Genomic DNA, 24382 nt, shown 5'->3' with positions numbered 1-24382 from the left:
GCATTAATAAGAGTTTAATACTGACTAATAAAAAGCCAGTATACTGCTAATATGCATGCTAATTAATAACTAGATGGTGAATCTGCGTACCTTAATATAAAGTGTTACCGAAATGCGCAGACTCTCTGCTGAATCTGTTGCATGTTCTTCTGTCCAGCGCTTAGCGTTTATCGTCAGGATGTACAGGCCTTTTGTAAATGCAGTTATGAATAAAACTATTGCCGATCCACTCTGATTTAGAAATAAACCTGAGGACAATGATGTCGTAACTTGTCCAATATCACACTCGTTTTCATTCTGGGTTTGGTTGCTCTTTATAGACTGTAGGTGATGTCTCTTTAAAAGCATATTTTAAGAACAGAGTATGATATTATCTTTAGGTAGACATAAGTGGGCTGATTATTTTTGCATAATGCATTTTGTAGTGTTTTATGTACATTAAGGAGCATATTATACACTATTTAAGTCCTAAATGTACCAGGCTTAATTTTATCATCGGGCTAAGGCGCTTTGACTCACTTTATCACTGCTATTCTTTTTGCATTTAATGACATCTTAAACTAGGGTTAGGGATATCAAAATATGTTTTTTTACCAAAAACCTTGATTTCATGACGATATTGTTTGACGATAAATGCTTTGAAACAAACATATTTACACATTTCTGATAAATAGTATCAGTAATATGGATATTAGGGCTTCATGATTTGGAAGTAATAACAAATATTGATTATTTTGACCCATACTGTGAATTAAATATAAGAGGGATTGATTACTTTCTTTTAACATTTATTCAGCCTTTATCAAAATACTGTGCTTCCTGTCATTTCAGTATTGCATAACTTTTTTATGAATGGTGCAGCCCTATTGGATATGACTAGTGAGTGAAGACTAGTCCAACAGGTCTGGTAAGTACAGAAATACACACACACACCTTTTCTATTCAATTTGTTTTGACATTTTACTTTAACTTCCTATTTTTATATAAATATTTTAATATTTTATCTTTGTTACATGCTACTTTAGATTCTTATGTTATATAAACTATGTTGCCTTTTTTCTTTATCTTCTTATGTGTAGATACATATTTGTAATAACACGTTGGTTTTCTATCCTGGCTCCAAAATGGTGGAATGAGCTCCCCATTGACATCAGGACAGCAGAAAGCTTACACATCTTCCGGCGCAGAAGGAAAACTCATTTCTTTCGACTCGACTTCGAGCGATAGAACTATTAACAAAGCACTTATATACTAACAAAGGACTGGCTTATCTAAAGCCAGTTGAGTAGCACTTGAAATGTTTTAGCTCTATGAAACCTGATGTACAAGTATATGATTCTGTTGTCTTCAAGTTTGTATCTTCCTGGTCGAACGCACTTATTGCAATGTAATGTCATGTAATATGTTCTATTTGTATTTTACTTCAAGCACCTATGTTTGAATTAATATATTTATATACACAAGGGCTTCATTTTGGTTTAGTATTCATCTTTGTTTTACATTATTGCTTGTTATACTTATCAAACGCCAAGCATTGATATTGTGTGAGCATTTCAATAATTTGTGCTGAAGCCATGGACAAATTCCCCCATATGTAACACACCGATTTGAATCAAATGAAGTTTAAACAAAAGCCTTCTGTGTTAGTATGCATCATTCCTTTGTTACAGTGTGTTTCCCGCAGTGTGTGGGTGTGTACAGGTGTGCTCACATGCATTTATGTGCATTCCAATATCTGCTGAGAAAATCTGTGTTCAGGAATTTGTCCTGAAAAGGTGTGATCACGTATTCATGTGAGACCAACACAGCATATATAATGGCTTGCCAAGCTGGCGTTGTTCTTTATGGGCTGTAAGTGTTGTTTCTTTATTTTTTGCAGTATTGTTGTGATTTAATATGGACTAATTATTCATTAGATGCATGTAAACTAAGGTGCATATTACACATCTATTTAAACGAGTTCTATATGCTTTAGTGTGCATCATTCTTTTGTTAGTGTTTCCTGCAGTGTGTGGGTTTGTACAGGTGTGCTCACGTCACATGCATTTCTGTGCATCCACGTCTCTGATCAGTCTGATGTGAGAAAATCTGTGTGCAGGAATGTGTCCTACTTTATAAAAGGGTGAGAATGAGAGAGGAGCACACAGCATATATTATATGTGTGGATTGCCTAGCTGGCGTTAAAGCACGAGAAACTCCACATCCCTTGTCTGTGTGCAAGACAGTCCGTGTGAGTATGAGAGTGTGTGTTTGCGTGCATGTGTGTGTTTGTTTCCAGCTCTCACCAGGTTGGGTGCGTTAACACTGAGAGCTTCCTGCTGCATCCATCTGCCTCACACTCAACAGCGCGGAGCTGTCACTGCACATTGCGGGTAGGTGATCACGATTAAACAACCTGGGACACTGTTCAACTAACACGAGGGTCACGTTAACGCACTTTGTGCCGAAAAAAAGGGTGGTGGTAGCCCGTTAGCATGGCATGCTAACGTAACTAGTTGTGTCAATTTGAGCTAGCTAGCTAGTAAACCGAGCTAGGTTAGCATTGTAATGGAGCTAGCTCCGATAGCTGCTTTTATGTGTCACGATAGGCACGATGGCGAGGCTCATTTTGCATAAAGAAAATCTGTACATTTCGTGCAGATTTCCGTGCGGGTGTCAAGTGGCTAATGTCAACAGCTAACGCTAAGCTAACGGCTAGCTCAGGTTAGTTCTGGTTAGCTTGTCACCGTTAACCTGGAGCTAACGTCGTTGCTCGGAAACATATTTACTGGAACTGACAGTTTACACTTAATAAACAAAGGGTTATGATTGTCCATATTTTACTACCTCACTCTTTGTGCATCTAACAGACACATGTATCTTTGGTGTTGCGTTACCGGCCACCAGCTGTGAGTAATGGCCAAATAAACTGACCTGAGGGAACTGTTGGGCTCGCGCACTGCACGTGTTGTCATTTGTCCAGGACAGGTGTTCCAGAGGATGCACGAGACTTGATTGAGGAATTAATTAGCATATCATTTAGTTGTCTGCTTCAAATACAGCCGTGTTTCTTAGCTCTAACATGGCACAAATCGGTGTACAAAAAGCATGACATGATGATTGTTAGTTTTAGTATTTGTAATATTTTCTTGTATTATTATATGTATTGTAGTTGCCATTCAAAGTAGGGCTGCCACATCTCAATTAGATGATCTTTCGATTTCTTAATCGATTTGTAGTTTTGTGATGCTTTTTCCATGCTGATTGACTGATTTCTAAGGATCTTATGAACACATCTAATTTGTTGTCACCTTTAAACACAACAAAATACTTAATGTATGCAATGATGATTGTTAGCTTTGTAATTATAATATGATTACATAAATATGATTATGTGTGTTCTAGTTGGTCTGATAAGCATTTAAAAACCCAAATATGTTCATTTTACTGTCACTCGATGTAGGTCCGCCACTTCTAAATGAGATGGTTTCTATCTGGTCTTAGTCAACTAAGATTTCTTGAGTCTATAAGTTATTTTGTATTTCTAAGGGGTGTCAAAGTGTTGCTTTACCATGATCTTTATGGAGAGACTCAGGTTTACAGATCTGTCTTTCGTATCAACTAATCATGAGTGTCAAAGAACATTCATCTGGTTCCAACTCATATATCAATATTCCAATGACTGTGTAGACTATTCTGCACTGTTTCTATTATATTCTGTTTCTGTTATATTTTATTTTATTTACTTGTATTATTTTATCTTTGTTATTGTGTTGCTCCGTTGGAGGAGCCACATGTGACCTAAGATTTTAATGACAATTAAAAAGCCTTGAAACCTTGAAGTCATCTAAGACATTCTGAAGTCGAGTCAGACACCTATAACTAAAAGCAAAGGAAACAATTCTAACATTTTAGAAACTGGAATCAGGAACTGGTTTTGCATTTTTGCTTCATGCATCACTGCTGGATGACATTCTTGGAGATTTGGAATTTTCTTATATTGATTGATCCTTTATTTCTGAATGTTTAACAGCTGCTTAGTGTTTCGTCAAAGTCAACTTTATTGTCAAGCTTTCAGTTTGTGTGTACAGTCAGAGAGATCGAAATGCCGTTTCCCACAATCCCGAATACAAAATGAATCGTTCTCTTTCTGATTTATCTCAACAGGGTTGTGAAAAAGAAAGGGACGCTGGTGGAAACCCCCCTCTCTCTCAGGACAACACACTTATCTCCTCACTCTCTCTCCCAAATCAGAGACTCATGACCGTTTGAGGGAAAACGGACCCACCGTGGCCCATGCACTGTACCCGTTTCCCTCCCTGTCCTCCTTATCCCTCAAGCTGTCGCAGAACCCCAGACACCTGCCCCCTCTCCCTCACCCCCACTCCCACCCGATCCCCAGCGACTCGCCGCCTCCCGCCATGGTGTCCGGCACAGAGACCGTGCACTACATCCACCTCCACAACTCCAGCCAGTCGGTGCTGGAGGCCCTGAGAACGCAGCGGCGCGAAGGCCTTTTCTGTGACGTCACGGTAAGGATACACGACGCGTCGCTACGAGCCCACGCCTGCGTCCTGGCCGCCGGAAGCCCCTTCTTCCAGGACAAGCTCCTCCTGGGTCACTCTGAGATCTCCGTGCCCCCTCTGGTGCCTGCGGAAACCGTCAAGCAGCTGGTGGATTTCATGTACAGCGGTTCCCTGGTGGTGCTGCAATCCCAGGCCCTCTGCATCCTCACGGCCGCCAGCATCCTGCAGATTAAGACGGTTATTGACGAGTGTACTCAGATTATCTCTCAGAGGAAAGCGGCGGCTACAGCAGCGGCGGCGGCGGCAGCGGCGGCAGCAGGAGGTGGAGGCGGAGGAGGAGGTGGAGGAGGAGGGATGCTCGGAGGAGTTCTCCCTAAACAAGAAGAGCGAGGCGGGGGGAAAGGGAGAGATAGCGGGGGCGGTGGGAGCTGCTCTGTGGGTGCAAGCGGAGGTGGAGGGTACGCAAACTTCCCCAACTTCATGGCAGAATGTGCAGCTAGCAACATGGGCGGCGGGTTAGGGGTCGCCAATGTTAACGATTCGGGTCAAATGGAGCAAGCTAACACGGTGAGTTTGATGTCTTTGGGCGACTTGGGACCAGGATCCATGTGTGATGGAAACGACGGAGCAATCCTCATGAAGCAGAACTCCAGCTGCACTCAGGACGTCCGGTACAAGCTGCGGGACCTTTTGGCGCAGACGGCAAACGGAGCGGGCAGCACGGGGAACCTGTCGGCCGGGTGCAGCTCCGGCGTGGGCAGCGTCGACAGCATCGGCAGGGACAGTCTCCGAGGAAACGCCGGCGATCTATCGGACGAGCTGGTGGCGATGGAGCGGTACAGCGAGGAGGAGGAGCACGACGGCAGGGATCGGGGGAGAGAGGGAGACCGAGACAGAGGGGCGAGTCACAGCCGGAAACAGAGGCAACCGCTCAGGCACCAGGTATCAGTCAGAAACAGAATCAATTCAATTCAAATGTGGTTATATAGCCCAGGAGTTCCCACGAGACCCCGAGTGGGGGTCGCGAGATGATTACAAAATAAAAATGGAAAATTAAAAAAAAAAAAAATTATTAAAAAAAATGGATTATTTTTTTTTAGATTTTTTAATTTTTTATTATTATTAATAATAACCTTTGCATAGACATTTTCAGGGGCGGACTAGCCATCTGTATAATTTCCCCGCAACAAGGCTCCCCCTTTGACAATCCACAGGGATATATTATAGCCCAATATCACAAAACACATTTCTCTCAGAGGGCTTCACAAATCAACAAACATGAATGATAATGTAACAAAAACAAACATATCTGAGAATATAGTAAAAATGACAAGATAAATGTGAAAATACCAGCGAATGGGTATTCAAACACAATGACACAAATACAGTTAGATTTACAATAATTACAATGTCATCAAATCAGAATCAGAATACCTTTTTTAGTCACACAGAGGGGAATCAGAAACATGTTTATTACCAGGTAGGTTGACACGTACGAGGAATTTGACTTCATGTCATGGTGCATACATACAAGTAAAACAAAACATGTAAAACACACTATTTTAAGAAAACTATATTAACATTAAAAAATATGGTAAAATAAAATATAGCAGTATTTACATTGAAATAGAATGGAATAAAATATGTGCAATAATCAAAATAAATAAAAGACAGATTTAATGTTAACGAAGAAGCATGCATAAAAACAAAAGTACGTTAAATAAAGTACCGGTAAATATATTAAAGTGAGTAGGAGCTGCTGTAACAGGAACCAGTTTAGGTAGGGGGAATAAGGGGAAGGGTTGCCATGGTTACAGCTTTCAGGCACGCAGAGCTGCTTTGCTTTTTCGCTTCTTTTTCCTTTTGCTGCTTTTTCCCCTCTTCTCACACACACCACACACCGACTGCATTGGCGTATATCGCTGAGATGTTCCTGCACTTTGCACAGTTGAAGAGGAGCTCTCGCCTCAACTTCTGCAGTAATTGCCTTGTTGATGTTCTATGGACTTCTGCTCATTCACTGTAGGTCGTTAAACTTATCAGTTCACCGGCTTTTAAAGAGAGCTCTAACTAACTCCATATGCTGTGATCTTCTGCCTTTTTAAGCTCCTGCAACTAAAGCAAACGTTATCTCTTCACTACTTTGCATTGAAATGGGGTGTTTTTCTTTCTCCTGGTCAGGTGCTGGGAGGAGAAGGCGTGGTGGTGAAAGATGAAGGCGTTCAGGATGGGACCATCTATTCCATGCAGGACGGGAGAAGAGATGGACAGCAGGAAGGCTCCCAGGAACCCATGGCAGGATTTGGACAGGTGGGTTTGACTCGGAGGTGCCTACGAAAAAGGCCAACTGAAAATGTACAGATTATGCAGATCGTTTAAAATATCTTTTTTGAGAAGAAGCATTACTCTATGCATTACATTAAAGGTGGGGTAGGTAAGAATGGAGAAACCGGCTAGAGTGCGCTAGAATTTGAAAATACACAGCCGAAAAAAATCTGCCTCTTCCTTCAGACTTCCTGACAGAGCCCCTCCTCCAACACACACGAACGCGCACATGACCAATGAGGGCACGAGATAAGTTTGTGCACAGATGGAAGGCTGACAGGCAGGTAGGCCATCCAGTTATTTTAGCCGGGCCGGCTCAGATGATTGGTCGTGCTTTTTACAGCGCCACGGCTTCCACAGATGACATTTATTATGGATTTATTGTCAAAGCATGTCAGATATTCATTGCTATCAGGATGTTAAGAGCATTCCATGGAATATAACAAAAAGTGTTTCTGAAGTGAATTACCTACTCTACCTACATAGTCGTAGTATATATAATAAACCAGATTATGCAGATTTTAAACCTTCCTTTCTGCGTTGTGCTTTGGTGAAAACTCCTGCGTTTGGCCAAAGAAGGAAACTTTTCAGAAATACCTTGATGTGTAAGATGTGTTTTTGTATACTCTTTTTATTGTCATTTTTTTAAACATTCAGACATAACATACATACAACATGCACCCGCATACATACAACATGCACCCGCATACATACAACATACACCCGCATACAACATGCACCCGCATACAACATATACCCACATACATACAACATACACCCGCATACATACAACATGCACCCGCATACAACATATACCCACATACAACATGCACCCGCATACCAGGGTTTCCGCTAGGATCATTTCTCGCCGGTCAAATGTCAGGACAGAATTTATTTTACCGGACAAGTTTGAAACTTACCCGTCATGTTTCAATAATAAAAATAAGACTTGTGTAGCAGAGTTTCCGTTAGCAGGTAATTACCGGACTAGGACCGGATATGCTGATGTTTAAAACTCCTTCATGGGAGCCATTTTTATATTGCTTCAGTTTATAATCGTAACAGATCGAAAAATTCAGATTCATTTTTCAATAAATGATTCCACAAACAACATAATTATTACATTCAAATAAATTACTTGTAGTAGATGAAGTACATTATTCAAAAGTTTAAATTCACTTTGAATAATAACACGGGAGAAACGGATCCTCTCTTTTTCCTCTCCCCCTCCTGACAGCCCGTCAGTTTCTCATGTGGGCGGGGCTTCAGGTGATTATGCAGCAGCTGATCTGACCTCCCTCTGGCGTCCGGTTACACTTCACTCGCGTTTATGTCCATATCGATCAGGTCCAGCTCTCCTGATCGGCCTTTATAGAGAGCACAGATCAAACTATTACGAGTTAATATCGGCCGATAATGACCGTCGGCCAATCGATCGGAGCATCGGACATTTTGACCGGCAGGTTTTGAATCTACCGGTTTTTATTAAATTTTACCAGCTAAAAAACGGTAATTACCGACTAACGGAAACCCTGACACATACATTCATACAACATACACCCGTATACGTATCTCACCTTAATCATGAGGGTTTTCAGTCTGTGGCTATAAGGATGGTTTTATTGTCTCGTGCTTTTACATTCGTTTTGTTTTGTCCTATCGGTTTTTGTCTAAATGTATTTATGCTGCTTTTTTATATATGCATTGATGTACAGCACTTTGGTTCACTCTGTTGTTTTTAAATGTGCTATATAAATAAAATGGGATAGCATGTAGCAAGATATCTATGTATATTTCAGCTTACATACCAATGACTTAAATACAAGCACAGAGAGAAGATTAATAAGAATAATAAATCCTAATCATAATGGCCTGAGGTGTGGATCCATTACAATGAGAAACATCAAATAGAAGGGGAAGGAAACATTATTCTCACTATTTCTGTCACAACTCTTGAAGTAAGTAAGAGAGAGAAAACACAGCGGAGCGGATTTATGCCGCAGTCTGCTGCAGACAACACAAGGAACATCTGCCTCACAGGACTCAGCTGCAGGCCCGTCAGTATGTTCCTCTAAAGTGCTGCAGAGTCACTCAAGACATGAAATGGAGCAATTTGGGAGGAGGTTAGGGCGTCGTGTTTTTCATGTGAAGGAAAGCATGTGATCATCCATTTACCCAGCACTGCTTGAAATAATCTAATCTTCTGAACATGAGCCGTCTCACTGTTCTGCTCTTTAGATCTTTTGACACAGTGTCTAAAGACATCTCATCACAAACCTTTGAAATCTGATTTATCTTAGAGCATTGGAAGTGTAAGACTAAAACGAGCCTCCGATTGTGGAGCATTATCTATTTTACAAATCATGTTTTTTACTTATCTTTCTACTAATTTGATCCTTTTCAAATTTCAAGATTATTCATGCCCAATATTGAGAGATGTTTTCATCTCAAAATAACTTATTATGAAAAGAGTTATGAGTTAGAGGTATGATCAAATACACTGAGACATTTAAAGGGCCCATGTCATGGCCATTTCTACTGACCATAATTCCATCGTTGAGGATAGATTCACATTGTTCAACTTTCCAAACTCACATTGGTTTCTCACAGCATCTCTGTAAAGTATGTGCATTCACTCTCTGTCCTACACGGCTTGTTGGAGCTCCTGCCCCCCCCCCCCCCCCCCTCCCGGTGAGCCCACTGTGCTCTGATTGGTCAGCTCGCCCACTCTGTTCTGATGAGTCCACCACCGTTACAGCGGAACATCAGTGATTATGTGTTACAATGGCGTTTGTTAGCAACCAGGAAATGACACCAGTAAGGACAAACAGATGAGAGAATGCTGCGTGGGGTCTGGGCGCCGTGTGGGCGGGATGTTGTGAGGAGCGGACAGTGTGAGCTGGGTTACTGGTGTCGTTTCTGTGAGACATCGCGAATGGACGCGGGAAGGGGGGGGTGTTGTGGGGTGCAGAACCCCCCCCCCCCCCCCCGAAAATAAAAAAATGACATGTTGCAGGTTATCTTCCTCCCCGCCTTTCGGCTATCTTAAGCCGTCAAAAGTGTAAAAGTATACCTTAGACTCGGCAAGGATATAATCAAACAAACCACTCAAACCACTATACCGTTCAAGATGGGGGTAAGGTAACTGACGGTGTTAGCTGATCTAAAATGAATGCTAGAGGAGCTAGCAAGCTTTTCCACTGATTCTGATATCCTTCTTATTGTATAAGTAGTTAGCCTAGCTGCAAATAGTTCTGCTCTGTTGTGATTGGTCAACCGCTTAAAGATGTCCCGCCCCTTAGCCTATCATGTATGATGTGTTGGAGCGCTGGCCAATAGAAGCGAGAGTGTTCTGTAGTGATGTCATTATGTTATGGAAGTAAACAAAGGAATCCAATGGAGGCGTTTCGGGCAGGGGAACTTTGGGATGTTAGCCTTTGCAGACCATTTACATGCACTAAAACCTATAGAACGCCCTACTACAGGAAAGGGAAAGCCTAATAGAGCCTCTTTAACTAAAAACGTACATTTCACTTTCTTGTTCTATTTGGGAGTGGATTTTCCAAATAACTAAATAATTGCATTTTTCTACTGCACAAACACATCGACATCTGCATCTACCCTTTACGGTCCATGTGAATTGCAATGCCAGCAATGTGTCAGTTAAACTCTTATCCCCCTGACAAACAGAGACAGTCATGTTGGGACCCTCCTCCCGTCACCTCAGACGAGCTTCTCCCACCCTGGTATTTCTTCACACATTATCTCCCCGGCAGCCATACGTTAGAGTTTACCTTTGATCCCTGCTGTTTTGACAGAAATGCAGCGTGACTGGTCGGACCGCTCTGTACAAGTTGTAAACAATAGGTTGCAAATACTGGGGGGTGTGGTCTGTAGGTATATGTACAAGAGAGGAGACGCAGTGAAGGACCAAACATATGTAGTTAGGGTTCGTTTCTTCATGCACACGTTCATCAAGGGAGACGAGGAAGTTGTGAATCTATGGAGCAGGTAATCGTTCAGTACTTAAAGATACAGTATGTTTTTTATCGACTTTAACAGAAAAATCCTTGATGTGAAGCCGAAAACATGAAATCTATAGAAGCTGTTGTTGTCAGGTATCCTGAGATATGAGTTGGGCTCTTTAATTATTTATCCTGTGTGTTTCTGTGTGTATTTTCAGAATTTTTACGATGAGCAGGGGGTGTTTTCGGAGAGTTTCTGGCCCCAGAGTGAGCCTCCTCAGGCCATGGCTTTCAACCCCAGAGGAAGGGTCAACAAGCCCCTGACTCCCCCTCCCACCTCTCAGTCCATCAACAACCAGGTCAGTGTGCTCAGCCGCTCATAAGCAACACCCTAATTATATTCAAGCTGTACTGCAATTACAGAAACACTTTGTAAATTGCATATCGTTTTCTGATGACTTTCAAGGACATTTTTATTAATTAGGAACTCTCTTTTTAATTAAATATCTACATTTTATGGAATTCTGATACCAGATCATTCTCCAGTATCTTAATATTAACATTAATTATTAAATATGGAGAAAAATCAAGCTCAAGATGTATAAGACGGATCACTTTATCACTACAAATAATACAGAATCCAAGCTGAATTTAAGCTCTAGGGAAACTCAGAACAATGAAACGGGTGATGGAGTTTTTTAGATGGTCTACTCATTTTGATTGACAGGTGTGTCAACCAATGGAGCCTCTTTCCTTATTTACCCATAATATATATGTATAAACAGATACCCACCTGCAAATACACCCTCATACACACACACACACACACACACACACACACACACACACACACACACACACACACACACACACACACACACACACACACACGTGCATAAACAGCTGTCTATGCATACATGTTTACCACACACTGTTATTATAAATGAAATACAACCCAAAAAATACCTGATAATGATTATGAAGGAAGAAAAAAACGTTATCAACTTCTAGGTTTATTTTAGTTCTCAAATACCATTTGTTGTGTAGATATGGAATAGAAATACAAAGCAATTTCAGATGATCTTTTAAACAAAACAGCACAGCAGAGAGAGAGAACATCGACCCCCTCCCCTTATATTTGTAGATATTTAAACAAAATAAATACAAAAAAACCAGCATGTATACAGTTCATTCTCACATTTGTTCTGATATATTGAGCAAAACAGCACAAATCAAAGAATACCGGCCCCCTCCCCTTATATTTGTAAATATCTAAACTAAATCAATAAATAAATACAAACAAGGAAATATAAAAACATGTTCACAGTTAATTTTCACATTTATTCTGATTGTGACTATCTTTTGAACAAAACAGAACAGCACAAATCAAAGAATTGTATTGTAGATATCTAAACAAAAGAAAGGACGTTTTCACTTTCATTCTAGAGGTATTTCCTCCGGCGCTAACAGTTGACGTTTCCTTCGTCCTCAGCTCCTCTTCCAGTACCCAGTGAGCCAATCGCAGCCATCCCCCTTCTATGTGGGCGGGCCAATGGGAGGGATTGACAGCATGGCAGGGGCGGAGCCAACTCAACAGGCTCCACCTCCTGCGCCAATGACCCCGGCCCCGCCCCCTCCCGCCTCCTCGGCAGGCCCCTCCCCTTCCTCCCAGGGATCTGAGACCTCGTTCGACTGCACGCACTGTGGCAAATCTTTACGTTCCAGGAAGAACTACAGCAAGCACATGTTCATCCACTCCGGTAAGACTCCAGAGGGGGAAAGTAGTGGAGTACAAATAATTTGTTACTATACTTAAGTACCTTAATTTTCGGACTATAAGGCGCACCTGAATATAAGCCGCAGCAGCTAAATTGAATGATGTGTACATATATAAGCCGCACTGGACTATAAGCCGCAGGTATTTTAATGTTTCATTACCATATGTAAGGGTTCGTGCACAGAGGGGATTGTCGGGAAAGAGATGGCTGTTTGAGGAAGCTCCCATTTATTAACATTTCAACAAACAAGTTGCATATTTGCATAACGTATTCAAGTGTTAGCATTTAGTGCAATAGTAGCTACAGAACATGTGCTGTGTAAACTGTACTGTATCACATAGCGCTTCAGACACACAAACTTTTCAACTTTCAAACTTAAACGGTTCGCTCCCAGCGCACGTACCGGCAGTGATCTACAGCAGTGGTTTTCAACCAGTGGTACGGGGACAAACTGTCTCGCTCTCGTAATGTCTGTCTGTCTTGCTCTCGTTCTGTCTCTCGTACCACTCTCGGTTCCACTTTTATTTTTGCGCGCTACCTGTCTCACTTTTTTCCGGCCTCCAGCTTTTCCTGCTGGAGCCCGCCGCTTAAAGGTGGGGGGCGCGGACCGGCCATAGAGCCCATAGAGTTAAAGGTGGTGGACTGTAACCTGTAAAATCCATAGATTTAGGATGTCCCCTAGTGGCCGTTAGCTGTAACAATCCATAGATTAGCCGCACCGTTATATAAGCCGCAGGGTCGAAAAATGGGAAAAAAGGCGCGGCTTATAGTCCAAAAATGATGGTACATCGTTCTGGTTTCAGTACTTTACTCCACTACTTATTTGAAGACTTTTTACTTTGACTTCTTACATGTTGAATACAAATCCCTGTACTTTCTACTTCTTACATGTTGAACACAAATACCTGTACTTTCTACTTCTCACATGTTGAACACAAATACCTGTACTTTCTACTTCTTACATGTTGAACACAAATACCTGTACTTTCTACTTCTCTCATTTCCCAAACAGGCTGGTTCCTTTAGTCTGAATGTGTGTTTGGTGGCGTGATCATTATTATTTAGAGTCATTGCGTGCCTATTGATTTGAACACGATCCGTGTATCCATCATTTCCTGGTCTTCTCTAAAGAAGAGGGACCAATGAAAACGTTGTCATGTTGCCGTTGTTCACCATGGAAACATTCATTAGCTAACAATGACATTATTGTTCTATTAATATAAAGGGAGGTCAGGTACTCTTTAAAACAGCTGCTAGTTATGGGTACTTTTTACTGAAGTACATTTCAAAGCCTCTTTACTTTGAGTTGAGTAAAGAAGTTTAGTCAGTACTTCTACTTTCACCAGAGTATTTTTAAACACGAGAATCTGTACTTCCGGCTTGGACTGTGAGCCGTAGGTTCGCCGGTTCAAGTCCCCGAACAGACCTAAATATGGACTGTGGACTGCTACTTGGAGAGGTCTCAGTTCACCTCCTTCCCTGCTGTGGTGCCCTTGAGCAAGGCACCGGACAACCCCAAATAGCCAAATGTCACTGTGTATGCATGTGTGACCATCACAGAGGGTTTCGTCCCTCCGATTCTATCTTCTACTTGAGTAAAGGATACGTGTACCTCTGCCATCTCGGTCGTTTGTCGGGTCCAAATCTCAGGTAATTTGGTTTAACGACACATTTACTCTCTGTGGTTTTCCGTCAAACTTGTAATCAAGCTGTTCTCATCGCGGATGTACAGTAAACTAGGAGTTTGAGAAAGGGTGGCACGACATCAGAAAAACATTCGATAACACTGTTTAATATTGCGATAACGATATCACTTATCAGCTGAGTAAAGGATACCTCTGGTGGTTGGCAAGACTTGCATCAAACTCGTGTTTGTAGAACTTAATCTTTATTGAAACGCAAATACTTCCAAATAACTAACGTACGTTATTTTTACATACCAGTTTTTTTTCTGCCTCGTCTCTCCCCCTTTTATTGCATTCAAAATATGCTATAATGTGAGATGTTAACAGGGAATATACCAGATTCAGAGACAGCTTCATCCCGCAGGCAATAGGACTGTTAAACACAACTGAACTGTTGAAACAACATCCATATCATTCATCTGCTACTTAGTCATTATTTATCTATTTTTCTAATACATCATTCCAATAGCTTGCATATAGACTTATTTCACTTATTTCAAACTATTTTCCTCTTTGTATTTACTTTTTAATATTTACTTGCACTATATTTTTCGGTTTTTCTGTATTATTGTGTTGCACTGTTGGAGAAGCCTGTGACTAGAGATGTCCCGATCCGATCACGTGATCAGGGATCGGAGCCGATCACGTGATTTTCAAAAGATCGGAATCGGGAGAAAAAAATCGGGGATCGGGATATCTTTTTTTTTCTTTCTTTTTTTTTTTTATAAATACTTTTTTTAAATTTTGTATTCAATGTTACAAAACAAAAATGACCATGTACAAGTCTTAAAGTCATCCTGAGGCCTTAGTTTTGGTTTCAAATTACAGAACATCATGTATGTGTTGCTTCTTTGGGGCTTGTTTTCATAGACCTGGTTGCTTATTTCTCTCAAATCTGGCAACAGAGTGGGCGCAGTGTCTAATAGTAGCAGTAAGCTAACGAGTACTGATAAGCTTTATTTTGTTTTGATCCAATGCTGGACAACTGAACTGATCCAATGCTGCTGTGAAAGAAAGAAGCTATATCCATGTTGGATAGAATATCCAATTTAAATAAAAAAATAACCTTAAGGGACAACTTGAATGCTTTTTTTCTCTTAATGCATTGCATAAAGATCGGATCGGGAAAAATCGGTATCGGCAAATTGTCAAAATCAAATGATCGGAATCGGATCGGGAGCGAAAAAAGGTGGTCGGGACATCCCTACCTGTGACCTAAGATTTTCATCGACATACCTAACTACTGTAGCTATGTTCGTATGACAAATAAAGAACCATGAACCTTGAATGCAAATGAAGATCTGTTCTCTTTGCACCAAAAAGTGATTATTACCTCAATTTGATGCATTTAAGGTTGTGTTCGTTAGACTGGGTCATGTTTCTTACATTTTCTAAAATCGCAAAATATTGCCGTGCCAACAGTGTTACGATATATTGGGATATATAAAATCTTAACCCATGTATCATCATACATATTGTATTGTGACATTGTTACATATACACAGACCTAATGTAAATGGCATATAGACACAGGAAAAGGAAAGTGGAATATTTAGCTACTTCAGCGCAATATTTTTCTCAAATGACCAAAAATAGGCTAAAAGGAGAGTTAATATAAGAGAACATTGATCAGGTGGATTTTAAATGTATATTGACAAAGCTCTGTGACTGCTGGATGTTTGAATACGTGAACAAGTTCATTAACAAAGGATTTATCAAGGCTGTGCGACGTCTGCCAGCTTGTTGAAGAAAGAAAATCCTGCAGCTTGAGTTCGTACTTCCTCTCTCAGACGATAAACCTTGAGCTTCTGAAGAGGCAGAGGCAAAGATCTCTGGATGCTGTGCAGATATATATATTCCACCATACAGTGGCATTAATCATTGATAACATGGAGGATCCTCTGAAAGTCAACCTTAGCAGCATATACTGTATAGAAAGAACCAACCCTAAACCTGTGAAAGACTTCTTATCATCTTGCCTTTTTTTCTACTAACTCCAATGCTAACACATTTACTTTGAATTATCTAAAGCAGGGGTCTCCAACCTTTTTTCATCTGAGAGCTACTTTGAAAAAATGAAAGTGGCCAAGAGCTACTTGCATCACATCGCTTACATTTATTCACATAGCCCTCATCAGTTGAATCAAGCTACTTTTTTGCACGTGTGAAATTGCAATACCTAATCCTTAAAAGGTAAAAATCTTCACTTCACATCAAGGTCCAAGAAAAGGACAATTTCTCACATATTATTATGGCCCACATAAATTCACTTAAATGTCCTTAATCACCACCTTACACACATCTTAGGGCACATGTGTAAAATAAGTGGCATTCACTCTTTCTTACAGTTAGTGAGATGACTGGCACGGCATGGAGTCCACCATAGAGGTGTATGCTGGAGTGTACCCACTTAGGTTCACTCTAATAGTCATTTAAATGTTCATCCGTCAGTCTTGTTCTGTATTTAGTAGGGATGTCCCGATCACCTTTTTTTGCTCCCGATCCGATTCCGATCATTTGATTTTGACAATTTGCCGATACTGATTTTTCCCGATCCGATCTTTACGCAATGCATTAAGACAAAAAAAAGAAAAAAAGCATTCAAGTTGTCCCTTAAGGTTATTTTTTTATTTAAATTGGATATTCTATCCAACATGGATATAGCTTCTTTCTTTCACAGCAGCATTGGATCAGTTCAGTTGTGCAGCATTGGATCAAAACAAAATAAAGCTTTCAGTACTCGTTAGCTTACTGCTACAGTTAGACACTGCGCCCTGCCCACTGTGTTGCCAGATTTGAGAGAAATAAGCAACCAGGTCTATGAAAACAAGCCCCAAAGAAGCAACACATACATGATGTTCTGTAATTTGAAACCAAAACTAAGGCCTCAGGATGACTTTAAGACTTGAACAATGGTCATTTTTATTTTGTAACATTGAATACAAAATTTAAAAAAAAAGTATTTAAAAAAAAAAAAAAAAATCCCGATCCCCGATTTTTTTCTCCCGATTCCGATCTTTTGAAAATCACGTGATCGGCTCCGATCCCCGATCACGTGATCGGATCGGGACATCTCTAGTATTTAGATTTCATTCATGTCAGAAAAGCTGCTTCACAAAGGTATGTAGAACAGAACCAAATAAAGCAGACATGTTCCGTGCTGCTTGGTGAATGTTCTTATCGTTTTCTGGGTCTACAAGGCTCCAGAAATGTTGTGAGTTTTGCTGAGACTTAAGCTGAACATTATTTTGGAGATTTATAACCTCCATCTCCATCTCCACTGGATTGACACTGAACAGTTCAGCCATCTTCTTCTTCTTCTTCTTCAGTTTGACATGAAATTATAAACCATAATAAACCAAGTGTATAGGTCTAGCCTCCCGATATCTGTGTGTGAAATTGTTCCATACTAAAAACAATACTTCTGCGGTCTAGTTGCAGCTTCTAGCAACGGTCTTCAGCTCAAAAAAAGGTACTGAATGTCCTCCTGAATGTGGCATCACGAACATGACTTAAGTCTGAACACAGCAGACAACAGGAGTATTTACAACAGCATATAAAAACAAAAGTAGTGCATGTGGGCGCACACTTATTCTCTGTCACTGTTACATAAATCCCATGAATGTATGAGATTAAGTTAGCTTCATCATATCTCAATCAGTGATTAAGTGAATGCGTTGATGGCTAGGCCTTTTTAGGCCTTGTTAGGACTGGCTCACTTTATGCTGCGTTTCCATTACAGTTTAGTAGCTGGGGCAGTAACTATAGTAACGCAGTGTAGGCGGAGCCGTGACGTCATCTTCAATGAGAGCCACAGAAAAACAACATTAGCCGTTAGCTGTTAGCACTCAGAGCTCACACCTCCTCATATCTGTTCAGAAACTAGACAAAAGTTAAACAAGTACAAACCACAGACTGTCTGTGTCATGGCGAATACAGTCACTGGTTTATTTATGTCTGTAGGCCGTTGTTGTGAGTGTGGACGGTCGGAGCATTTACTGCGTTAGCTTAGCCGATCTCCATTCAGAAGACACGCATTTTAAAAGGTATTCGCCTGCCGTCTGTCTGAAGACTTGTCAAAGCATTAATTCATGGTTTTTACTATCCGGTATCAGTATGTTGTTACTTCGGCATCATTTTGAAACGTGTATTACAATGAAATCACGGTCAAATATGTTCATCTTGTTGTAGTTGTAGCCCCCTTGCCAGCGATTCTCTCTCTAGTTTAGCATACTCAGCCCGACTCAGCCCGGTTGTTGGTGCGGAAAGAACCTGGATTTTATGGGGCCAGAAAAACTGTGAAATAAACCCGCTAGCCGGAACTACGCCAAGTGGAAACGCAACCAAAAACGAGCACGGCTCCGCGCTGTAGTGGAAATGCGCCATAAGTGACCTACCGGCGATGTAAGGATGGAGAAGGTCACATTATATATTCCAGTGTATTTCCACGCAGGGCTCTATATGTAATAACCAGAACCTTCAAATGAATTCTAAAAGTTCTTACGGCACTTCTTCTGTGTGTGTGTGTGTGTCCTGCAGGTCAGAAACCTCACCAGTGCTCCATCTGCTGGCGCTCCTTCTCTCTGCGCGACTACCTCCTGAAACACATGGTGGTGCACACAGGCGTGCGGGCCTTCCAGTGCTCCATGTGTGGAAAACGCTTCACCCAGAAGAGCTCGCTGAACGTGCACATGCGCACGCACCGAGCCGAGCGCACCTTCCAGTGCAACGTGTGCCAGCGGGCCTTCACCCACCGCACGCTGCTGGAGCGCCACGCCCTGCAGCACGCCCACCCCCACCCCCCCCAGGGGAGAGGGGCCGACATGACCTCACCCCCCAAGCACAGCCCCACGCCGCTGGGGGGGTCCTCAGGTATGGCTACGGCCGCTGGGATGGTGGGAAACATGGCCAACATGCCCAGCCACGGAGCCTCATCTACCTAAAGGTCTAGAGGGCAGCTAGTGGGAACACGGAGATGTGGAGGAGTTCCCGAAAGTTTTATATGAGAAATGTTTAGCACGGGGTCCCCAGGACGTAGGAGCTGCTGGATGCTAAGGTTCATACGTTGGGCGATTTTCAGGATTATTAATAATAATTGATTACATTTGTATAGTGCCTTTCAAGGGACCCAAGACCACTTTACATAGTGAACAAACAAACAAACAAAAGGGGTGCATAATAAAGTAAAAATTAACTGTGATGGGTTAGGGGTCAAAGGCCATGGTGGCACGATTAGCATAAGTTGCGTTGATTAGCATACGCAGGCAATAGCTAAAAAATGGCTTGGCTGATTTGGACAATTTTGGTGTGGTATATTGAGGATGCTGAATCTATTCTGACATTTTTAGGTTAACAAAATGACAGTTTTGAGTCCTGTAATTCCCAAACTTCTTAAAATCAGGTCACCGGGAGTACATAGACGGAGACTTTAACTCTTTAACTTTAGCTAATTAACACCACTTAGTATGCTAATTCTGCAGAATCGCCCAAACAAGCAAGTTAGCATCCGATAGTTTCTTAGTGCTGGGGACCCTTGCTATACATTTCTGTCATAAAACTTTGGGGTATTCAACATTTTAACGGGTTCACAATCAGACTGAGCTGCCAGATAGACTATAGGGGGAGAATAAGGGGAAGATAGGGAGCCCATTCCTCAAACCGACCATTTTTAGGGTCCTAGTTCTGGTCGGAAAAGCACTTACAGGTTCCCGTCTTTTAAACTTAACAACACTTTCAATCAGGGTTCTTACACACGGCTGGAACATAATGTAGATTTCTAAGGTGGAATTGCACATAATCCTGGAAACATTTGTAAAAAAAGAAAAAAAATGGTCTTTTAACAGCTGTTTGTAGTCCTTCCCTCGTGTTGTGACATTTGTTGCTGTTATCGTACGCTAAAGAGCGGCACCGCTAACAATCACACACCTTGATGAACAGCCATCCAAAATCCAGCCAACATGTTTTTTTAAATGTGTAGGAACCCTGTTTCAAAGACACCAGAGAGTCACCAAAGGTTAGGGAGTGGGTTTGGGAGTGGGTTGGGAGGTGAGGGATGGGGTTAAACAGAGAAGCAAGTAAGGAAGGGTTATTAGGGAGGGGGGGTGCAGGGTTTGATTCACCCTCAATTCATTTAATTCAGGAGTTCAGTGTCACATCTTTAAAGTGCATCAAGTCAAACGTAGATTATTTAACTGAGTTTATGTTATGAAGCACTTTGTTCATCCCGACACCTGGAGGAAAACAATCCAAAAACTGCATTTAAAAAAAAAAAAAAATTTCTCTTTAATATTTAAGAGATTTTCTCTTAGAAAAGGTGTCGTATATATTTTAACTCAACTCATACATGTAAACCGAAAGACGAGGCCTTCTTTTACAATCCTCACACACACGCTTTTAAATATTACATTTTAAATGGTTATATATTTAGTTAAAGTAGAAGAATTGTTTAAAAGGGAACTTATAAAACACTTAAATCTGGTTGTTATCTGTTACGCTGGAAAATGTAAGCAAAGACCTGCATTGCTAGAATTTGAAAATGTTTTTACATCCCTCCTCCAGGAGTTAAACGTATGAGACAAACAGGTGTGTATATCGCTCACACTCCTCTGTGGTTGAATGTGTGACTTATTGTCTGTTTGTGGCTAAAGCACATGAAACAACAGAAAAACACCTTAAAAGCCTTGTTAATTAAAAAAGTTCCCTTTTTTTATACATTAGAGAAAGAAATTCCTGAATGAACTGAATTGAAAGTGAATGGAGCCCGGAGCTATTCAACGCAGGGTGATGAATGACTCAATGTAGAGTAGTGACTACAGCAGGGAGGAAGAGGAGGAGGAGGAAGAGGAGGAGGAAGAGTAGGCGTGACGCACAGCAGTGTGAATGAAATTCACCATCATCCATCAGACAGCTTTGTAACATTTTCCACAGGCGCCACTGGTCGGCCCAGGATCATATACCTCGAAAAAAAAACAGGACGGGACACTATTATCTCTTTTGAAATGTTTGGGAAACATTTCAGCATGTTTTACACACACACACACACACACACACACACACACACACACACACACACACACACACACACACACACACACACACACACACACACACACACACACACACACACACAGACACAGACACACACACACACACACACACACACACACCTACAATTACCTCGGTGGTCCAAAGACAGGCATTGTGCTTCACATCTTTTAAGCTACAGCAGACGAAGAAACAGTGAAAACGAAAAGCTACGACAGATCCGTTTACTTTTTCAAAAAACGTACTAAAGTACTTCTGTGTAAAGTTCCTGTACACATCGCTACGACGCGCAGCTTCTTCTTTGTTGCTCATGTGATTCTTTGATGCAGAAATAGGGCAAAAAATCAAAAAAAGATTAAAAAAAGTTTAAAGTGAAAGAGCCATCCAGAGGAAGTGACTATGACAAATCAATGATTTTTATCAGGATTTTTATTAAGTGTTTGGTTGTGTTGGTCTTCTTGGGCTCTGGTTAATTATATTAATAATGAATGGGACATTTTTGTTGCTTAAAAAAACCTATAAAAGCTTTTCTCGCAGCGCTATAAAAAAAACTACCTTTTTTTAAAGTTTTAGTAAAACTAAATTAATCATGAAAATGTACAATCACCCCGACAAAGTTTAGACAAAGTCAAACTTGTGATAATGTTAATTGTCACTTTAATATTTATTACAATTTGATCTCTATGCACAATTAAGTTTGCACATCATATGATTTAGACCTAGATGTTGTTGTCCCCCCAAGTATTTGGCTTAAGATTGTTTTTCCCTTTTCTTTACACCTTGATCTTAAAAAGACCTTAAGTGTCCCTGCTTTTTGCTAATTTCCCTTCATGTTTGTCAGTCGGAGCATTATATGATATTCAGTAGTTTACTTAAGCTTTGTAAGAGCCTTCTAATTAAAATGATTTCTTACGTGGACCTCCCCATCGTGAGCTTTGCGAGTGATGAGATCATTTGACTTCAATATCACTTTCCTTCAGAAAGAGTGAATCCAGCAAAGGCTTTGGTTCAAATCCTTTGTGTCTGGACTTCACTATAAATATTGACATGTAATGTCCCATTTTAAATGTGGTTTATAAAAACATTTGCTTATTTACGTGGAGCAGGCCTTTCAGCATGTGTTCATTGGCGTCAGAATGCTGCAAGTTAATTTGTTTCGCCAGCAGTGCGGGTGATAATCGAGTGGTGCAGTGATGACGTATTACGACGATAGCATCCCCCGGGCTCCCTCGACAAAAACAATGGGATTGTTCCATTGGATTTCGGCATATTGATGAATACAAGCTCTGTGGCAAACCCACGTTTATGATACTTACATGTTTTGTTCAGCAGGATAATCTCAACACATTTGAACACTTCTTTATGATTTTTAAGTAAAAAGCTAACTGTAGGCTATAAAGGAACTACAGCACGCTCACATGACTTCATTTCAGCACCGCTAAGCTAAAGGTGGCTAATGTTCAACTCGATTACGTTTAGTCGTCTCATTTAGCACATTTTACAACTTTAAACCCTAATTATTTAAATAAGGGCTATAAAGGTGTTTGTGCTGGGTAGTTGATTTAGTTTTAAATCAGCTGATTAATGGACGTTTCGTTCCCAATGTTAGTCAATGGGAAAAAAACGTTTTGGGCCCAATTAATTCACGGAGTTGTAGTACCGCTGTTTGGCCACTATGGGAATTTGCTTCGACGTGTGGCGCACTTCCTGGGGGCTTAACATTCACCAGTGGGCTATCTGAACGTTAAAATCTACTTGGCTAGCGTTAACCACAGACCTTATTTCAGGCCTCTTACCACAAAAACATTAACTAAACCAGACGAGGTAAAATGCAAATTTAAATGCGGGTTATTAAAGTATACGTTCTTAGTAGTTGATTAAATAAAAAATATAATATCCGCTGATCTACAGACATCTGTTTTCCAATGTAAGTCAATGCGGAAAAAGTATTTTTGGGCCCAATGACGTCACGGACTGACACAGATAGCGTAGTACCACCATTTGGCCACTAGGAGAACTTGCTAGAACAAACAGGAAAATCTCGCAAACTAGTGTCAACCACAGACCTTATTTCAGGCATCTCACCACCAGAAAACGGTCATAAAAAAATGTCAAGACGAGGGAGCCGGAACCATAAAATGCTGACTTATTTCCAGGTATTAGGACTCATTCCTGCACCACTCTATAGATAATTAAAAGAAGCTGGACTGAAACTCCTCCAACAATCTGTTGGCTATAAGCTATATGTAACATTTTACGCCAAACCTTTGGTGCTTTTTTAGGAAATATTTACCTCATTTGCCAGTGTCCATGCTGTGGTCTGTTTGGTGAATAAGCAGTGTTGATCTGTTTGAGGTTTCGGTGCATCTTGTCTGAGGCGGACCCTTGAACAGTACTGTAATATGTGTGCTTTGAAGCCATGTCAGCGCATTGTAACGTACAGTGTTATGCCTTTTTTCTGTTTTATTGGGAGGGAGGTTGATAATTGTTTTTCTACATTATTATTTCTTTAACAGAGGTTAAATATGTCAGAAGAAGAAGAAGAAGAAACATTCATTTTATAAAAAATAAAAAACCATTTGTCATCGTAAAACCACATCTTTTATGTATAAAAAGACTAAAAGGCATGATTTTAACTTTTTCTGAGAACTTAGATGTCGTACTCAATGAATTAATTGAATTTTAAAAATGAGTGATTTCAAAGATTTCTTTCTCCAAATAAAAAGTCTTCTATGGCTCAAGGCCAGCTGTGCGTCACAGAGTACATTGTTTTCCCAATTAACAAGTGTTGTGTGTGTCTGTGTGTCTCACACTAGGTCAGGTGAGTAAATGCCTCAAATCATCTATATAGTGTACTGCAAGTTTGCTTCATTTGTATGTCATGTTTACTAATTTGATCAGATTTTGCCAGATTTAATTCAATATGCTTATTATATTATACTTTTGGTTGTTTGTGTTAAGCTTCGGTGGAAAAGGAATCCAGATTTATTAATGGTAAAGCTGAAAAACTGTTCTGAAAAGTCCTCATTATGCGACATAATGGCCGGTCAGAGTTATATACATTTAAAGAGTTTAAGAAC

At 40.8% G+C, this 24382-nt stretch overlaps 1 protein-coding gene across 1 annotated transcript; it reads left to right on the top strand.

The window, feature by feature from the left end:
• Positions 1-2006: 2006 nt before the first annotated feature.
• Positions 2007-24048, top strand: zbtb45 (zinc finger and BTB domain containing 45). The gene is made up of 6 exons (XM_079647817.1): positions 2007-2372; positions 4147-5447; positions 6687-6815; positions 11014-11154; positions 12288-12555; positions 18798-24048. Exons 2-6 carry the CDS (start codon positions 4401-4403, stop codon positions 19199-19201), a joined length of 1989 nt encoding a protein of 662 aa, XP_079503943.1. The 5' UTR covers positions 2007-2372; positions 4147-4400; the 3' UTR covers positions 19202-24048.
• The last annotated feature ends 334 nt before the right edge of the window (positions 24049-24382 follow it).

Source organism: Notothenia rossii (genome assembly GCF_949606895.1).
Source record: "Notothenia rossii genome assembly, chromosome: 1".
Classification (NCBI taxonomy): domain Eukaryota; kingdom Metazoa; phylum Chordata; class Actinopteri; order Perciformes; family Nototheniidae; genus Notothenia; species Notothenia rossii.
This window is presented reverse-complemented; position numbering and strand designations above follow the sequence as displayed.